General features: G+C 31.9%; 1 protein-coding gene across 15 annotated transcripts in view; it reads left to right on the top strand.

The window, feature by feature from the left end:
- Nucleotides 1-21,295, top strand: part of LOC143230226 (MAP/microtubule affinity-regulating kinase 3-like) — a 67,005-nt gene that overhangs the window by 10,688 nt on the left and 35,022 nt on the right. For all 15 annotated transcript variants that reach the window (XM_076463384.1, XM_076463389.1, XM_076463386.1 and 12 more), the window contains 9 exons: nt 4,848-4,947; nt 5,519-5,671; nt 6,055-6,108; nt 7,173-7,221; nt 8,090-8,155; nt 8,777-8,847; nt 12,746-12,802; nt 14,125-14,260; nt 18,407-18,507. In XM_076463384.1, the coding sequence (XP_076319499.1) occupies nt 4,885-4,947; nt 5,519-5,671; nt 6,055-6,108; nt 7,173-7,221; nt 8,090-8,155; nt 8,777-8,847; nt 12,746-12,802; nt 14,125-14,260; nt 18,407-18,507 (750 nt within the window). In that variant the 5' untranslated portion in view covers nt 4,848-4,884. The remainder of the gene's footprint in view (nt 1-4,847; nt 4,948-5,518; nt 5,672-6,054; nt 6,109-7,172; nt 7,222-8,089; nt 8,156-8,776; nt 8,848-12,745; nt 12,803-14,124; nt 14,261-18,406; nt 18,508-21,295) is intronic.

Below are 21,295 nucleotides of genomic sequence, written 5' to 3'. Positions count from 1 at the left end.
ATATTTTGATAGCATACAAGTCTTGAGCTCTTACTTTTATAAGGTGATGTTAAAAAAAAAATCTAGAATTTCTCCTATTGTAATAATTGTTACAATTGCTCTCTGGGCATCCATTATTCTCTAATTTATTTACCATCTCTCCAAGAAGTATGAAATGTAAATTACATATAATATTGTTATCACTCTGACAGTGGATAATTTGTATAACTTTCAATCATATCCCTTTTGCCACTTGTCACGTCTGAAATTGCAATATTTCCCTCTGATGTTCAGTACTTTATTATTCATAACAAAGAGACAACCAAGGTTTTCATCAGTTAAATTGTATTCTTTAAAGAGAGTTGTCAATTTTGCTTTCAGTTTTAAGTCAAGATTGATTCCTATGCAAAATATGTCCATGCTTGGATGAAGTTTTAATGGCTTGCATAATTAAAAAGCTGGGAGCATTGTGATAGTTATGGGACATTGTCTGCTTTTTGTATGTTATTAATTCTGTGTTTTTTGTTGCATAAAAAATGATTAAATGTAACAATACATTAGTATTAAAAAAGTAGGGTTTAGTTTTATTACTGGCTGACAGAAAAAGAAAAGAAAACAGATGTAGATAAGTACCATATTTCTAGTTTTTCATGTGTATTCTTAATTTATCATTATAACAGTAACTAAAATATAAAAATACCAGACTTATGTTAGTGAAGGTTAGATTAGGTGAAATAAAAAATATAATATTTTAGTATTTTTCAAGAGGTATGTTACAAGTACCTCATACATAATGCAATAGCATCACATAAACTGTACATTTACCAAGTTATTTACAACTTACAATTGCATGAATAGCAGTTAGATAGGCTTCATAGGGCAGTAAAATTTAAGTATAAATAGATATGTGCTGTTGTGAGAATAAAGCTATTTAGGATAAACAAATGTTTCATACTAGTCTAAAGTCATTATAGAAAGTAAAAAGGGTAATATTAATTTTTTTATTTATATTTTGGTGGTTAGAAGGTTGGTCAAATTCATCAGCCTAGTATAAAGTCAGAATAGAGAAAATAAGAGATAAAATATGACGAATTAGTGGAAAAACATTTGAAATTTATTTAAAGGTTTCAGAGATTATGCAAGTAAGATTTGAGGTTTTTGAGATGAACAAAAGTATTTTTAATCTTATTGTGGAAATCACTTCGCATTCAAACTAGTATATTGAAATACTATCCGTATTCATGGGCAACTCTCAAGGAAAATCTGTTTTGTTTTGTTTTTTACAAAAGACTTGTAATATTTACTAAAAGCCTGCTGAATTTTGCGAGATGCACAAAGTGTATTAAAAGTTATTAAATGGAAACAATGAAGAGAACAAAATGGTTACAAGGTTGGTCAATTTGACCAATTTTGTAGCAGGAGAGTTAAAAATGTAGTAAGTGAAACATCCCCATGTATGAGATTCTCACTGGTTTCTCCAACCAAGGAATTTCTGTGGTGAAATGTATCTCCACTTATAATGACAGAATTATTGTGCCTGTGTTCTGATTTTGATGCTTACATCACCATGTCCACATGTCACTGTCAAGGCAGATCGTCATATATTCTCAACCCTCTCAGATGTTTTCAGTGTCAGCAGTTTGGTCATTTGAAGGTGTCATGGTTCTGTGATGTGTGCTTGTTGCAGTGTGAACTGGACTCTCACTGTATCAATGGGGTGGTTCACACCTATCTTGCTATTGTTTTTCCCTTAGATGGGTGGAGAAAGAGGTGCAGCATTTGAAAATGATTAACATTTCTTACAAGGCTTGGAGGCTGTTGTCTCTAACTCCATTGCAGACACATGTTCTGCACTTCATTTCACTGCTACAGTGGGAGTTTAGAGATTAAAGTCTTTTTGCCCTCGATGGATAAGCGAGTTTACAAGTTAATGTCTGCTTCTTCTATGTCTCCACCATTCCTTCCAGTGACTGGCTGTGTTCACCTTCTTTGGTCCTGAAATATAGATTAGTTATTTGTTCATGCCCTCAATCTTGGCTGACTCAGCCTAGGGCAGGATCTATGAAGATCAATAGATCTCCTTCTAATAAAAACATGGTCATAAACTGAAGGGCTCTCCATAAAGTTCTCCTCCACCTCAGTTATAATGATCACTTTGATACAGTAGAAACATTAAGGTTTCCATTCTAATCTGGATAACATTAAGGCCTTGATTGATTCTTATTATCTTATGTGTCTTTCCTAAGAGGAAATATTTCTAAAACCTGCCAATTCAATCAATTTTTAGCAGTTTTCTTTATGCTGAAATGAGAGGTTTCATAATAGATGAGTATATGGAGGGGTGGCACTGGTCAACCAGCATCTGTCCACTTTCTCTTTTCCATTTGATAAACCTTTTGAGGCAGTAGCTATCCATGTTTTATTGGGTTGTACCATCACTGTTTGTTCTTGTTACCTGTTTCCTGGAGAGGCATATGATCAATTAGACCTTGATTCTTCATTGAACAGTTGTAATCTCCCTTTTTAATCCTGGGAGACTTTAATGGACACCATTCTTTCTGGGTGATGCTGACATTGATGAGAGGTGTCATTTCTTTCTTTAGTAGTGGTTCTTGTACCTATTTTCATGTATGTGGGCATTCTTTTACTGCCATTGATTTATTGATCTGTTTCATTTCACTTTTTTTTTTCTTGGGGGGGTGACAGTTATTTTCCTATCATTTGGGGAGATTGGCTGTAGTTGATGCTATCCGACCTGTGTACTTCATAAGAACTTGGGCCAAGCCAACTGGCCCTCTTTCATTGCTCACTTGGAATTTGATTTGTCATTGATAAATGACTGTGTGGCTGGTTGTAGTAACTGACTGTATTGTCCAGACTGCTGCTCAATCTGTTCCTAAGATCTTGATGCGTTTTTCACAATATTGCCCTTTATGGTGGAGTCTTTGGAGGAAACACAGAAGGCTCAGTAACAGGCCTGGGATACCTTTTTCAGGTACCTCACTCTTTTAAGCTGCTTTGCTTTCCAATGGGCTTGTTGCTATGTTTGGCAGGTTAGATGTCAAAGTAAAAAAGAATCTTGAATTAAGTTCACAGCTAGCATCTTTTCTACCACCAGTTCCAAAATCGTATGGACCAAGATTCAGAAGGTCAGTGTGAGATATACACTTCCTATCCCCTATTTATCTTGCTCTGCAGTGGCCAAGAAGTTGTTGATATCCAGAGAATCACTGATTCTCTTGGTGAGAGTTTTTCTTGTACATCTAGCACTTCTGTTTCTTTCCCCACCTTCCTGACCATCAAGTCTTGAGGAGAGTTATTGACTCTTTCCTTTCGGGCCGATTATCTCTATGACTGTGATTGACTCTTTACACTGGTAGAACTTAAGCTTGCTGTTCAATGGTCAGACCTGATGAAATCGTACCAATTGGAAGTACTGTCTTCTCTTTACTGAACATTCTCAAAGCATTCTTCTATTCCCATTCGTACAAATGGTTAGAAGTTAGGTGACTGTCTGGCTCTGCTATAACTTGTTGTGGCTCACAGGTTCACCCTATATTGTATCTGTTCACTGCTGAGTTCTCACGTGGAAAGTATGCTGTACACAGATCATACAATGTACACTGACTCAGTTCTCTACTGGCCCTGGTGTTGCTTAGTGTTAGTTCTCACCCTATTCTTCTCGACATTCAAATACCTTTTTCTTTATCTTCTGTTTCTCTCCCTTTTTTCTGGGTACCTGGTAATGCTGGAATTCACAGGTGCAAGCTCACAACACCACAGCCAGGTCCATCTGCTCTGGTGCCAAACAGCTGTGCCTATCCCATATGTGGATTACAGTCTTGTATTGGAGGCTTGGCTTCACATCAGTTGGCAGTCGATTTGGAGTGACCAACTTAATAACAAGCTTTTCAAAACCAAACATTCTGTTTTTATTTAACTGTCTTGTTTCTGAAAAGATTGGAAGGAGGAAGTTTTTTTAACTATGGTACTCATTGTTTACAGTTTTTTATCATTGCCTTCTTTCATTTGGGACTAATCCACCAAAGTGGGACTTTGTTGTGACATTCAAGTCAAAATAACCCATGATTTACTGTCATGTCGTAGTTAAAACCAGGAGCAACGGCATCAATTTAGACATGTCTACGAGTTTTACCCCTGATAGTGATGGTGACATTATCCCACATACTTGTGTATTTGACATTTTAATGAGCCATTGGCCATTTTATTTCTATTTAAGTCTTTTATCTGAATTCTGAACAATGTTTCATTTTAACTCAACTTATTTTATATATATATTTTAAGGTTTGGCACAGATAGCCTAGTTGCTTTGTGCTAATAAATGCCAACCAACTCACCAACCAGTCTTGTAAAAGTTATAGCTATCAGGGATATGGCTATATTGAAAGTTTATACATACAATTTGAATGTAATTAGGGCCAGCATTAGGGTTAAAATCTTCTTTGTCTAAAACAGTCTGCTGTATTTTGGCCCATGAATATTTTAGTTTAATTTTTTTTAACTTACTGATAAGACAATAATATACAAACCTATACATTGAAAGAAAATAAAATAATATAATATAATGCTAATAAGTATTTATTGTAAGATATTTGGTCAGTGAATAAAAATGATAAAGGTAATATTTTCCAATCTTTTATCATTTATTAATATTTTCTTATTATTTAGTTAAAACATTTAACATATGTAACCTGCAGTAATTTGTGATGATGAATAATCCATTTGAGATACATGTAACCTACAGTTTTATTCAAATCATTAAGTTATTATAAATTGATATTTTGTAATTCTTTTTTATTTTCTTTTGTAAGATTTATAATTTATGATGTTGAATTTTCTGTTACTAGTTTTATCAGTGAATTAGAAGTGACCTATTCAAAGTTAATGATGGCAGCCATTACAAGAACACCCCTTCAAACTGTTCATGAATCAGTTTCTGCAGATCGAGTAAGTTTCTTTTGAAAAAATAGTATTTTGTGTAAGATCACACCCTTATAAATTAGTTTAAAGCAACAAGAATAGTTAACTGTGGGCTTTATAGTAAAATCTCATAAAATGGAAAGATCTCAAATTTAACATCATTTTTGATATTGAAGATGCAGAAATATAATGATATATTTAAATTTCAGGAGATGTTATATCACAAAACTGGTTTACAATTTAAAATTTTCATACAGGTTTTAATGACAAACATGAGATGTCTAATATTGTATTTGTAATGTATGCATTGTTATTGCCTAGTGTAAAATTTTATATTCTGTAATACATGCAGGGTTATTCCTCAATTTGAATCTGAATGTAATAAGGTTAATAATGTATTCGGTGATGTCTGGTGCAGCATTATTGCTTAGTGTGAAGCTAAAAGCATGTTTTTTTTTAATATTGTATTCCTAGGAAAAATGTGGTTTTAGGGTGTGCGTATGAGTTTTTAAACAGGTAATGCTTTAACACAGATAGATAGTTACTTGTTTCTTTGTAATGATACAATGTTTGTAGAGTTATAACTTTATTTTGATAGGCTGAAGAATCAACTCCTGTCTCGCGTAGCGGTGCTTCACGTGGTAGATCCTTGGAAGAACCACATGTTGGAAGATACAGGCTTCTAAAAACAATTGGAAAGGGAAATTTTGCAAAAGTGAAGTTGGCTAAACATTTGCCAACTGGAAAAGAGGTAGGGACATCAGCCTTTTGAGAGGAATAAGTGTGATTGTATGTTTTGTTAATTGCTCAATGAAGAGATAAATCACCAAAAAAAGAATTTAATAGTGGATTATCTAAAAAGAAAATTCAGTAAAGAGAAACTGTGAGGGAATATATTCAAATATTAAATTACTTGCTGACTAAAGAGAAAAAATTCAGTGTTTCACAAACCTTTTCCTTTTGAGGGTTTCAGTTAAAATGTCAAAACTTCTTTGATATTGTTTTAAAGCTGTATTGATGTAAGCTTTCAGCTTCTGTCTTTAATCTTTTACAAAATTTTAACTACAGTTAAATGTACAATGTCATACATTGTAAAAGTTTTTTAAAGTTAATTTCTATCTTTATCTGTTGTAGGTAGCTATTAAGATCATTGACAAAACTCAGCTTAACCCTTCCAGCCTTCAGAAGGTGAGGAGTGTTTTTAAATTATTTTCTTGTTTCCTAACAACAGTTAGGTTGATACTGTTTAAAATGTATATTTTGTTGTATGTTGCACACTAACAAAAAATTAAGCATATGTGATTAATCTAATACATTTAATCAGATTTACTAAATAAGTGCATCAGTGTTATTTTGAAACATGTCGACTGGAAATAAAGTTAAATGTTTGTTCTATTAGATAGTAACTTAACTACATACAACAGATTTGAGTAAAAAATTCTGATGTGATGATAAAAACTAGACTTTTATTTCAGTATTAAAGATGAAGATAAATGTGTAATTATGAATAATATTTTGTAAATTACTGTTTCACATTTAGTTGTGTTTTTGTAAAATTTGTAAAGTTATGATGAGTTTTAGAGAAATTATTGACTTGATATAAACCAGTGGACTCAGATTTCTGTAACCAAATCTGTGAAACTAAACTTAAATAAAAGCAATAACAGGAGTGCTACATATGAACCTGTGTGTTAAGATATTGAAATCCTTGTGTTATTTAGTGTTTATTTAAGACTTTATGAAACATAAAGATTTGAAGTTTTTTGGGGTTTTTTTTCTGCTTATGTTATTTTCAAATCATGATAAAATATCCAAGTTTAAATGGAATGATGTGATTCACTTCAGTATTTTAGTCTTAGTTTTGTGCAGCTTTTGTCTCAGCTTACCTGATAATAATCAGATCTATCATCTCTCTTAAGGGGTGCTAAAAAAATCCATTGCTTGAGAAATGAATTTGAGTACATGTGGTGGGCATAACACAAAAAACCTTTTGCGTAGCTTTGTGCTTAACTATGATAAAATGCAGAAAAGTATCAAATAATTTGAGTTTTTCTTAGATTAGTTTTTATTCCTATTTTTATAACAATTATCTTTGTTGAAAAAATGTTGAAACAAAGATGTGTGTGCATATTTAAATGTATTAAATACAAAGTTCAAGTGTAACATAAATATAACTAGTAATTTATAGTTAATTGCTAAGTTATCTTGACAAATTATTTTATTTGCATAATGTTAAATTCTTTTCTCCCTAGTTATTTAGGGAAGTGAAAATAATGAAGCTACTTGACCATCCAAACATAGGTATGTGGTAATTGATTTAATTGGACTGCCTGACCATCCAAATATTAGTGTGATGTTTGACATAATTGGACTACTTGACCATCTTAATAGGGTTATAGTAATATTAACTTAATGAACTTTATTATTTTAATAATGGTGTGATAATTGGTCAGTTTTCCTCTCCTAATGTAGATGTAGTAATACTGGTTTAATTAACTATGGAAACTTGACTGCAGTTTTTCCTTGTTCATTACTTACAGTTGACAAACAACAATGTATGTAAACTTCATAGTGTTAATGTCAAAGAAACTGTGCTACTGACAGCTTCTTGTAATAATACTTTGTTACTGTATATCCATTTTTTTGGTTTTTTACATTTTTTAATATAGATACCTAATGTTATGCAAGTTTGAAAAATATTATTTAATGAAATTTCATTTCTTCTTAGATTATCAGATGATAATAACCCTACTTTGATCATAGTTTCAGCAAAAATTAAAAATATTAATTTTATCATTAGCAAACTATTTGTGCATGTTAAATCCTGAAGTTCATGTAACAATTACACTAAAAGTTTTCTTTTATTTGTACTTTTCAATTCAGTGGCACTGTGCGAGTGACCAAGTGAGTAAAGATAGTAAGGTTCTTTGAGTGTCGACTGTGAGCACAGGCACAAATGTATATCTTGAAAACAGATTAAGAAAACAGTTTTAATGAATTTCAAATGAATAGGTTTTATCTTTAGTATGTAATATTTTTCTTACGCATGCTAAAAGGTACTTTATATTATTAAATTTCATGTGTACCAGAAGCTTATGAGCAGTTTCCCATTAAATCTTTGAAAATGTTTCTTTACTGTTGTTGATTAGTTGTTTTCACATATTTCCAGTGAAACTTTATCAAGTTATAGAGACTGAGAAAACTTTGTATCTCGTAATGGAGTATGCCAGTGGAGGTAAGTGTGGCCTAGTGACTGTGGTGTCAGTGGTTTGTGTCCTGTTGTTTAAAAACTGTTCTTCATCTTTTGGAGTAGTGGGTGCATAATTCCACTCTGGTTTGAGTAGCTAAAAGTCAGTGATGGGTGCTGTTTTCTTTGTTTTATCGGATCAAAATGCGGGAAAGCTACTGTGGATAACCTTATAGAGCTTTGCACAGATATTTGAAACAACAATTTAAATTTTGGTTAATATTTAAATTTCAATTAGCCAATATGTTTAAGAATTAGTTGTTTTTGAACTTTCATAAAAAAGAAAAGTTGACCTAATTTGTTCACAAGTTTGTATTCATTTATTGATACATGATCTCACAGCTTAGAATTTTGATTCAGTCATGTACAGTCATATTTGACTGTTGAGAATAAAGCTGCCTATTAATATGGTTACAAAAAACTTACAGCAAGAAGAATTATGACTCAGAATTCAAAATAAAAGTGACACTAGTGTGAAGTCGTTGAACATATGGTTCAAAACTCAAAGTATTAATACTATTAAATTATCACAACAGGAAGTTGTGGTTCATGCACTACTTTTTGGTATTATATTAGTTGAACTGTAACAAACTTAACTTATTTTTTCAGGAGAAGTATTTGATTATTTAGTTGCCCATGGAAGAATGAAAGAAAAAGAAGCAAGAGCTAAGTTTAGACAGGTTCGTATATCTCGAAGCCCTTGTTTAAATTAAAGCTGTTTACATCCTTAAGTGATATGTTCTGTAGTATTATTATTAATTATAAACTAGCATATTGAACAGGAGTTAATTTTAAGTTTTTTTTTTAGTAATTTTGTTTAAAATAGCTCATTGTAAAGAGTTACTCAACAGGTACTGTATGTAGGTAACATTTACTATTTCCCTAGCACTTTATCTAATACAGTGATTCTTAACCTGGGTTAAATTGAACCCCGTGGGTTTGGTGAGTCAGTCTCAGGGGTTTGGCAGAGGTCAAGAAACAAACACTGTGTGTCTGTCTGTCTGTTCTGTTCACTCTACTCGTATGATTCGTGACATCATGCTCCATTGGCCATCATTGGCTGTGGCTGATCACGTCACATCACTTGGCCTTAATATCTGTGCTGCAGGGAACTTTGTGAGATTAGCAGTCGACTTTTTACTGTAGTAATCGTGGGTCATTTGTGATTTGTTTCCTAATCTTTCAATCCCTTCATACTACTATGTCGAGCAAAAACAGAAAGGGGTCGGATGAATACGTACAATATGGATTCATGTGTATAACTGAACATGATGGGAGTCAGCATCCTTAGTGCATGATTTGCAATACCAAGTTGAGCAATTCTAGTCTAGTACCAGCAAAACTAAGAGAACACACCCTAAAGCTGCATGGAGATGGGAAATACAAGAACACAACACTTGCTGCATTCGAGGTAAAGAGAGCCAGGTTCGATGAAAAGGCTACTTTGCCTGTTCTCGGCTTTGTACCCATCGACAATCCAATCCTCACAGTATTGTACGAAGTTGCGTACTTGATCGCAAAGCAGGGCAAACCACACACCATTGGTGAAGCACTCGTAAAAACAGCTGCATTGAAGATGGCAAATATTCTGCTGGGAAAAGCTGCTGAAAATAAGTTATCCCAAATTTCTCTTTTAAATGACACCATCAGCAGAGAATAGATGACATGAGTGATGACATCTTGGCTCAAGTAGTTGCAGATCTGATTTCAAGTCCAGCAAAATTCAGCCTTCAACTTAATGAAACCACCGATGTTTTCAATCTAAGCCAGCTTGTTGTATTTGTGCGCTATGTGAAGAACAACAAGATAAAATAAGATTTTTTATTTTGTAAGCCTCTTACAAAAACAACTAAGAAAGCCCTTGAGATACTCATACTGTTTGTTACAACATATCTTTTCGAGCAATCCTTTTCGAGGATGGTAGGCATAAAAACAAAGAAAAGGAACAGACTTTGTTGCAAAAATGATATGAGAATGGCACTTGCCAAAGTGAAGCCACACATTTCTGAAGTTGTATCTGAAAGGCAACGGCAAAAGTCACATTGATTTGCAGTAAATATTCATTGAGTTATGTTTTTGTTTTTGTGTGGATTTCATGTTTTGTTGGTTTTGTTCTTTGAACACAGTGATATTGTGTGCAACTGATGCATGGTTCATTTTGTGCACTAATAAAATATCTACTTATGTTTTGAATTTGAAAAATCATATTTTATTATTCCAATTATGAAGGGTTCAGTGAATGCAAGTACGAAACTTCCTGGGTTCAATATCTCCAACAAGGTTAAGAACCACTGATCTAATAGTAATAGCTTGCTACTAAATTAGCTAAATATTTAATATGAGTACTTGTAAGATAATACAATGATTAAAAAATTTAATCATAAAAATTTCAGGAATTTGTGCTATAATTTTTGTGACCTTTGTATTACATAAACAAATATACTAATAATAGGTCTTGCTAGCTGAACTAAGTATTAGGCAAAGTATTAAGAATTGTTACAAAGAGTTTAGTATTTAAAAAGAAAACCAAAAGATGATAAGATGAAACATCCACATAATTTGATTTCACTGAGCAGAGACAGAGTTTAATTACAACTAAATGCTGCAGAAGGTTTTTTATCTTGCAGTTTTTGAGCACGTACAATATTGCCAAGTTAGAGCAGTTTTGTTTACTTTCATATGGTTGTGTTTTTTATGGGTTTTTTTATTTAGCTGTGACTAACTGATTTATACTGCATGTTCCAAGAAAACCCTTGTAAAGATCCGTCTTTGATGTAAACTATTTTTAGTTATCTTCAATGCAAAAAAGAAAGATGCTTTCAGTCTATTCCCCCCCGACACACGCACAGGTGTGGGCGTGTGTTACACCCATTCACTTACTTCTATTAAGTGATTTTTTTAGGGTTAACCCTTTCACAATGGACTCAATATAAAATACATGAGTTTGTCTTCACATTTGCACAAATTAAATATTTCCATTATAACTTTTGATACAGTATGTGTATCTTCACAAAGTTTAGTAGACTTTTAGTAGAGATTACAAGTATTTTCTATAAAATTTTCTATAAAAAAAATCAGATTTTTTAATGAAGTATTTGTACTAAAGATTTGTTTGTGAAAGTAGTTTGTTTCATTACTAGTCTGAATGTAAAGTGATTTCATGTTATGATTAAAAAAAAACTATTCTTCATCCCAAAAACCTCAAATACCATTTGCATAATTTGTAAAACATCCTAAATAAATTTCAAACTTTTTTCTGTAAGATTTTATATTGTATGTTGTAAAGATGTTATATTGTATATTATCTTCTATAATCTATGTGGGGTCTGCCACTTTAACTTGTAACTGTCATAACAAAATCATGAAGTAAATATAAATTTTTTTTTTTTTTCGTGCTGGAATGACTACAAATAACATGAAAATTCACATGTTTAGTTTAAGTAGATTATGTCTTAAAATGCAATATTACATATATATTTATTATTTTTTATTATATTCCCCTTCCAGTCATGCCTAGATGTCGTTAAATAACTTGCATTAATGCAGTGCATGTGCACTCATGTTACAAATTCATTATTATATGACCTTTAGTCTTCCCTGTTTTGGCTATGTTTTGGTGGACAAGTATTTTGTAATATGCCATCACATTTTAATTATTATGTATATAGATTATTACTATTTAGAAATAAATTATTAAACTTATTTCTATTAAAATATAGAACAATAAATCAAGAAGTAAAGCAAAGAATTATCTCTTCTCACTACAACCTGTGTATTCAGTTGTTGCTAAGCCTTTTAAAATTTCACTTGTGGAAGCTATCAAACAAAATTTTTTTTTTTTAGCTTTTAGCTGTTTGTACACTTGAATAACCAAAAAATTATAAATAACTACACTGATAGCATAAAATTACAGTATAATTTATTAAGCTTAGTAACTAAAATTTATTTAATTTTAAGAAACATAAAACTTCAAGCAGACTGAAGATACAACCTACGTCCTTGAAATTTTGGATAGAAAGAACATAGTAGCCTTTGAGGACATTCTAAGCTGTTGATTGATTATTCACATGTCATATACTGTTGTAAGAGTACACAAGGGTAAGTTTCAAAAAATGGAAAGGGTTGAATGGGTCCACCATGTTTGATTCACTACATAAGCCATATCTCAGCAAAATAAAACACACGAGTTTTTTATTTTATATTGTAGCTTGACAATATTAGTAATTTGAGTTTCTAATTTGTACTAAGTTATAGACTTATAGTATTTTGACATCACAAACACCTAATTTTAAATAGTTCTGCATTCAACATATCACGTGACTCACTAAAAATCTATATTTTCAAATCAAGAAATTAATATAAAAATCATATTAACATTTGAATTATAATCTACAGTTTCATCCTAAACTTGTTAACATAAATTCATAAAATAGTAGTTCAATAACACTTTGAATGCAAGTCAACAAACTTGATGACATGGCCTTTGAACCCTGACCCCATTGCAAAAAGGTTAAATGAATAGTTTACTGAATCTGTTATAATTTAATTCCTTTAAATTTATTTTCATTAATTTTTCAGATCGTTTCAGCTGTACAGTACTGTCATCAGAAGAAAATAATACATAGGGATTTAAAAGTATGTATACCTAATTGTAAATCAAAATTTTCATTTACAAGCCACTGTTATTTGTCAGTTTATTTACAGAAATTATTTTTTATGTACTGAAATATTGAAAAACATTGTTTTCAAACATGATGCTTATCTTATTTTAAGAGGCTGTTTGTCTTAATTTTGTACATCCAAAACTTGATTGTGTACAGTCATCTGCTCAGTTGTAATCTTCATCTTAAAGTTTGAATACTGTTATGTGAACTACCGTTATCCTCCTTAGGATCGTTTCAACTACCAGCATCTTACAGTATAATGTTTACTAAACACGAGAAGGCTCGACATGGCCAGGTGGGTTAAGGTGTTTGACTCGTAATCTAAAGGTCGTAGATTTGAATCCCCATCGCACCAAATGTGCTCACCCTTTCAGCCGTGGAGGCATTATAATGTTACCATCAATCCCACTATTCGTTAGTAAAAGAGTATCCCAAGAGTTGGTGGTGGGTGGTGATGACTAGCTAGCTGCCTTCCCTCTAGTCTTACTCTGCTAAATTGGGATGGCTAGTGCAGATAGCTCTCTTGTAGCCTTGTGTGAAATTCAAAAACAAGTTTCATCCATATTTAAAACTGTGTTTTATGTCCCAGTTTCACAGACTGCTGTTTAAGTGATAAGTGAAAATTTTTCAGTAAATAATAAAACAGCAGTCTTAGGAATAATGTAATACTGAAGCATGGTGGTTTGTGTTATTGTATGGTAAAAGTGTTTTGGTTTTATAACTCTTAAGTGAAAACGAGTTTTCACTCAACTTTCAGCAAATCTGAAATATAATATCATTAAGTGGTTTTTCACTGATGCTTCTTTAATAACATCAAAATCATACTGTATTTTAACTTTAAACGTAACAATCCCAAAAAGTACCATTGTCCATAATGAGTGAGTTTTCTGTTGTATGTTAGTTTTGCTGTTATAATTAAGTTTGAATGGTACTTTGTGTTAATGCTTAAATATAACAATGCTTATTTAAAATAAATCTATATAAATTCTTTAAAATATTTGTATTTATATCTAGATATTTATGTAAGTAATAATTATTACCCTTTATTCCAGCATGAGCTGCATTACAAATATATACATACACAGAGAAATGAAGAAAACAAAGGCAACTGTATGTTTCACAAATGTGTTTTAATACCATATTTTCACCAGTAAAAATGCCTTCAGACATGTGACAGTAATAAATATTTGTGAACCACAGTTGTTTGTTGATTTCCTCAGATCTGTAATTATGGGGTTTCATCAAGTACTAATGGTTTTGGGTTTTAATTATGTATATTATTAAAATAATTAGGCTGAGAACCTTTTGCTGGACGGAGAGATGAATATTAAGATAGCAGACTTTGGCTTTAGTAATGAGTTTTGTCCTGGTCAGAAGCTGGACACGTTCTGTGGCAGTCCTCCCTATGCTGCTCCCGAACTGTTTCAAGGTAAACTTTTTCTTTTTTTTTTAATAGATTTATTTATTTATTCTTAAGTTGAGTATGTGAAGGAATTTATATTTACTTTTGCTGTGAGGTCAGTCGAACTACCTTACCATTTTGTACTCATTATAGTTTTCTTGCTGTAATAATTAATATATGATGCAAATCTTCACAAAATTTGTCAGACTTTCAGCAAAAATTGAAATTCTTTTGCTAAGTTTTGTCTATTAATATATTTGGTTTTTTATTAGTTCAGGTGCAAAGTGATTATTATATTAAAATTAAAAATACTTTATTCATCTCAGAAGTCTCAAATTTTATTTATGTAATTTCTAATAAAACAAATATCTGTCATTTTCACTACCCTAATCTCTACAAAGTTGGTCAATTCAACCAACCTTGTAACCACCAGAACAAATAAAAATAAATTTAAATTACCCTCTTTTCTTTCTATAATGACTTCAATGTGTAACATAAAACTACATTTCTTTATTTTAAATAACCTTAAACTCATAAACGTATGTACGTATTTATATTTACATTTTATTGTTTTATTGCCATTTGAACTGTTAGTTATATTCAGACCATATAAGTTGTAAATCTGTTGTTATCCTATCAAATTACATAACTCATGGATTAATAATCAGTGATGACAAGAAAACCCACTTGTAGAGAAAATATATATGTAAAAACGGCTGGTTTGGGTTGAGAAACTTTTTATGTAGAGGAGTGAACAATGTTTCGACCTGACAATGATCGAAGAAGGTCGAAATATTTTTTGCTCCTCTACATAAAAATTTTCTCAACCCAAACCAGTCATTTTTTCATATATTTAACTCATGGATTATTTGTGAGCTGCCACAAGTGTACCTCATTAATATTTTTTTTTTCATTTTACTTTATCCAACCTAAAAGTTTCTAATTTTTAAATTTTAGTTACTTTTGTAATAATAAACAATACATATAAAAAACAGCAAATAAAGTACTTACATATTGACTGTTGATGATACTTAACCCTTTTTTATACTCCTGCACTAAATATTTTTTTAATTTAACTAAATATTGCATTAAAGAACACAGTAATCACATCAAAAAACGGACAATGTTCCATAATTATCATATTTTTCCTGGCTGTTTAAATATGGAATAAGAAATGTTAAAAATTCAAATATGCTTGTCAGGGTTTTCTACAGAGAGACTGCACTGAAAGCATAATTGAGAATTCTCTGTAAAATATAATATATTATTTGATAGATTAAAACTCTGCATTCCTATTGGTTGTCAACAATATTGTATAGAGCACCAGAGAGAATTCTGAAAGAGAGGATGTGACAGCTTGGTGTGGAGAGAGAGATGTAGTATTCTATTTCATGGCTCTAACAAAACAAGAATGAAGGTTATAAAAAAATACACTGTCAAAGCAATGACAGCATTACAGTAAATTTATGGTAAATTTTATACTTTTTGTAAGTGTGGTGAAAAAAACAATTAGGGAAGAAGGGATGCCTGGAAAGATGCTAATTCTTGTACTAAAGGAAATTAGGATTTTTTTAAATATTACCTTGTAAAATTAAGAACTATAAACATATATTAAAATCTGGATTATTGTCTTATGTTTTTATGTAAAATTTATTTTGATATTGCTATAAGATAGTAGTTTAATTAAAACCTTGTGACTTGTGGAGAAAAAGATACCTGTAGAGAAAATGTTTTTAATTATTTTGGTAATTTTTCCATAAGCAACATAGCTGTACAGTGGTGATTTATTAATTTTGTGGACTGCATCTTTATTATTTTCTCCCAGTTTCTGTTACAGTGTGGTTTACAATTACTCTGTCTGGTGTTTCTCTGTGTATATTCCAAGCAAAAAGGGATTACATTTCGTATTTATGAAAATGTTGAAGAGCCCAGGCCTTCAATAGTAGTTAGTGTTTTAGAAATGTTCATGTAAAAAGTGTTTCATGCTGTGGTCAAATCTCTCTAAGAGTAGCCCAAAAGATGGTGGTGCCTTTTATTTAGTCTTGTTAGCTCAAAATTAAGAATGATTTTTCACATGTAGCCATTTCTATAGTTCCTTACAAAATATAAAAGTTGAACATTTAACATGGTGAGTAATATTAAACTTTTCAACATAATATTTGTAAAGCACAAGTATTAATGGATTCACTTTAGTTTCAGTGAAGTATTAAAATAAAATCTATATGACAAGAAGTGTTACACATCTTGAACGTTTAAGATTAAACTGATTAATAATATAAAATATTTTTGTACCTCAAACAATGCATTTTTAAAAAAATATCTCTGGATGATTTTAACTCGATAAAAGATTACAGATTTGAGTAAGGAATCATACTCCTACAACTTTTGCCCTGGCATGGCCAGGTGGTTAAGTCACTTGACTTGTAATCTGAGGATTGAAGGTTCAAATCCCCATCACACCAAACATGCTTGCCCTTTCAGCCGTGGGGGCATTATAATGTGATAGTCAATCCCATTATTTGTTGGTAAAAGAGTAGCCCAAGAGTTGGTGGTGGATGGTGATGAGTAGCTGCCTTCCCTCTAGTTTTACACTGCTAAATTAGGGATGGCTAGTGCAGAAAGCCCTCCTTTAGCTTTGCATGAAATTCAAAACAAACCAAATGTACAACATTTTAATTTTCTTTCTATGAGTCATTTCAAATATAGGGTGTCAAAAAAAAATGTATACACACTTTGAATTATTATATATACAATGTTTATAAAGACATATCTAGGTTTTATAATCCAAGTTTGAGAAGACAAGTGTAGAATCTTTTAAGTTATCGCAGGTGTTCGAACTGATGACTGTTCTGATCCAGGCACTGCTGTTAACAAGGATAGATGGAATTGCAGACTTGAGGAATAATTTTATTTGGTATTTGGGTGCATTCTCTTTCAACTGCTGCTCTTAGCTCATTGATTGTTGCAGGTTTTGTGTTATAAACCTTATCTTTGACGTATCCCCATTAAAAAAAAAAACCAAAAAAATCCAGATTTCTGTCATGATGGGCCCTCACATTAGAATAGTAGTGGGGAGATACTCCAAATTGTTCTGGAATGTGTAGCACAACAGATTCTTGTAGCAAATTCAGATAAATGAGACCAGTGACTGTGTTTTCAAAAAAGAATGGACCAATTAAGCCAAATGCTGATAATCCACACCACACTGTAACCCCCAATAAGTGTATATGGTGTTCAGTCATAACATGCAGGTTCTGAGGTACCCAGCAGGTACAAATGTGGCAATTAACTAAGCCATTTAACTTAAATGTGGCCTCATCGCTCCAGACAATCTTGTTTGAAAACTGTGCATCCTCTGCAGATTTTGCCAAGTACCACTCAGAAAATTCAACTCTCTGGTCAGGATCATCTTCATTGAGGACGTGGACTAATACTAGAATTAATCTTTTCCAATGAATGCACTTCAACATGCGATGAACACTTAATTTTGGGATTCCTGTCTCATGGGCTCTTTGTCGAACAAATTATCTTGGAGATTAATGGAGACTTTCCAACAGGTCTGCTTCTTGTGTGGGACTGGTGGACAGCTATGGTCTTCCAGAACACCCTTTATAGATGTCTTGAACAGTTCTATTTGTTTCAAACTTATCTCTGATGCGAGTAATGGTAAGTCGCATTGGTGGATCTGTTTGAAACTCCCTTCTAAACCGTCTTTGCACTTCAGCTACGTTCTCGCACTTCCAGTAACACTTTAAGACTAAGCTTTGAGAAAAGGAAATTTGTCTTGCTTCTGACATTACTTCAAATCAGTTGCACCTGTAAAAAAAGAAAGTTTGAGTGAGTTATAATAATTAAAATTGTGTATACATTTTTTTGGGACACCCTGTATATTGTTAATACACATGAGCAACTTTGATACAAAATAAGTGAATGAAAAGATATGACAATTTTAAAATACAAAATAATCTATGTCAAGAAAGTTTGAAAAATGTGTTTACAATTTTTAGTTATTTCTGAAATAGTAGAATTTTACCTTTTTTTTTTCCATAACCATGAAATGTGATTTATCAGTGAGATCAGGTTTTAAAGAAAGGTGATAGTAGATGGTTTACACATGTTAGTTTAAATGGTAGAAAGCCAAGTATGTGATGATGGAATGTTGCTGTGGCGTAGGAAAGAAATATGATGGTCCAGAAGTAGATGTGTGGAGCCTTGGAGTGATTCTATATACGCTAGTCAGTGGATCTCTACCATTTGATGGAGCAAACCTAAAAGTAGGACATTGTTTTGTGTTGACATGAAAATATCTTAAGTCATTTTAATACAAGCTCACTCAATTTTATTTTTCATGTAATACATTACAGTTTGATTAGTAGGAATAATGTAATTCTGTGTGAGGGACTTTATTGTGAACTGTTTGTACATCTTTATGATGACAAGAAATTCAATTGGAGTAAAAGTGCATCTCACGACAGCTGGCATAAGTATTAACACCTATTGATAAGGAGAGAACAACGTTTTAACCTTCTGTTCTTTAACCAAATGATTACAGAAGTTTCTAGAAATTTAGAGATTCTATACAATAAGGTTTTGAAGGTTGAAACTGCAGATCCTTTTCTTTTCCAAACTGTTTATCATAAGATAATAGTATATATATTATACTACTACTATTATGTTAAACACTGGCCCACCTGTTTCCCAGTGGGTCAGTCTTGAATTCAAATACTTTAAATACTAACATCCAAAGTTTGATTCTTCACAATGGATTGAGTCCAGATAGCTTATTGTGTGAATTTATACTAAAATAAATATCTAGTTGCTAATTAAAATAAATAATAATATATAATATAATATATAATAAAATAAATAATATTTAGTTGCTAATTAAATAATTTGATATTTCAGTCTTATCTTTCAGATTTTGATGTCACAAGTTTTATTCAGTAAGTTTGTAAAAAAAACATTAAAATTTTGTTCTTATTAGAATTTCAAGTTTGTCTGTAATCAGGTTGTTCTATATTTTATATATTGAATTGGTTTTAACTTTTTATATTCATTAACATATTTTTATATTTTATTTTGTTCAACGAAGCAGTCAGTTTTTCTTCCTGTAAACCACATTAAAAACTTACAGATTTATTGGTTACCTTTTACCTTGCCTTTTACAAATAAGTTCTTTTCTCTGTCTGTGGTGTTTCACTACAATAAACTTGATCACAATATTTACTGAAAAATGACTTGTAACCTGCTGAAGCTCATAGCTCTTTTTAAACCTAGTTGCACTTACCTAATGTCTTGTCATGAATGAAGATTGTAGTATCTTGAAACAAATATAATTTAACACAAACATTTTGAGGAATAAGAATGACATCAAAATAATGTATACAGTTTGCTATTCTGTGGTTGGTTCTTGAAACTAGTTGTACATCAGTCCTATTCAGATTTGTCTCTATAATTACCCTTCCATTCAAATTAATCCTATTCAGATTTGTCTCTATAATTACCCTTCCATTCAAATCAATCCTATTCAGAATTGTCTCTATAATTACCCTTCCATTCAAATTAATCCTATTTAGATTTGTCTCTATAATTACCCTTCCATTCATATTAATCCTATTTAGATTTGTCTCTATAATTACCCTTCCATTCAAATCAATCCTATTCAGATTTGTCCCTATAATTACCCTTCCATTCAAATCAATCCTATTCAGATTTGTCCCTATAATTACCCTTCCATTCAAATCAGTCCTATTCAGATTTGTCTCTTGATAATCAAACTTCCATTGAAATCAGTTCCACTAGGTACATCAATTGTATTCAGATTTGTCTCTATAATCAACCTTGTATCCAAACCAGTTCTACTAGGTATATCAGTCCTATTCAGTTGGCCGGGCATGGCCAGTGGGTTAAAGTGTTCGACTTCTAAACTGAGGTTGCGGGTTTGAATCCCCGTCACACCAAACATGTTTGCCCTTTCAGCCGTGGGGGTGTTGTAATGTGACGGTCATTTCCAATATTCATTGGTAAAAGAGTAGCCCAGTTGTTGGTGGTGGGTGGTGATAACTAGTTGCCTTCCCTCGAGTCTTACCCTCCTAAACTAGGGACAGCTAATGCTGATAGCCCTCGTGTAGCTTTGCGTGAAATTCCAAAAAACAAACAAACCTATTCAGATTTGTCTCAATAATCACCTTTTTATTGAAAACAGTTCTACTAGTTACATCAGTCCTATTCAGATTTGTCTCAATAATCACCTTTTTATTGAAAACAGTTCTACTAGGTACATCAGTCCTATTCAGATTTGTCTCAATAATCACCTTTTTATTGAAAACAGTTCTACTAGGTACATCAGTCCTATTCAGATTTGTCTCAATAATCACCTCTTTATTGAAATCAGTTAGACTAGGTACATCAGTCCTATTCAGATTTGTCTCAATAATCACCTTTTTATTGAAAACAGTTCCACTAGGTACATCAGTCCTATTCAGATTTCTCTCAATAATCACATTTTTATTGAAAATAGTTCTAATAGGTACATTAGTCCTATTCAGATTTGTCTCAATAATCACCTTTTTATTGAAAACAGTTCCACTAGGTACATCAGTTCTATTCAGATTTGTCTCAATAATCACCTTTTTATTGAAATCAGTTCCACTAGGTACATCGGTCCTATTCAGGTTTGTCTCAATAATCACCTTTTTATTGAAATCAGTTCCACTAGGTACATCGGTCCTATTCAGGTTTGTCTCAATAATCACCTTTTTATTGAAAACAGTCCTACTAGGTACATCAGTCCTATTCAGATTTGTCTTTATACCCAACCTTCCTTTGAAAACAGTTCTACTAGGTACATCAGTTTTATTCAGATTTGTATCAATAATCACCTTTTTATTGAAAACAGTTCCACTAGGTACATCAGTCCTATTCAGATTTCTCTCAATAATCACCTTTTTATTGAAAATAGTTCTAATAGGTACATTAGTCCTATTCAGATTTGTCTCAATAATCACCTTTTTATTGAAAACAGTTCTACTAGGTACATCAGTCCTATTCAGATTTGTCTCA

This window comes from Tachypleus tridentatus, chromosome 10 (genome assembly GCF_004210375.1).
Source record: "Tachypleus tridentatus isolate NWPU-2018 chromosome 10, ASM421037v1, whole genome shotgun sequence".
NCBI classification, from domain to species: domain Eukaryota; kingdom Metazoa; phylum Arthropoda; class Merostomata; order Xiphosura; family Limulidae; genus Tachypleus; species Tachypleus tridentatus.
This window is presented reverse-complemented; position numbering and strand designations above follow the sequence as displayed.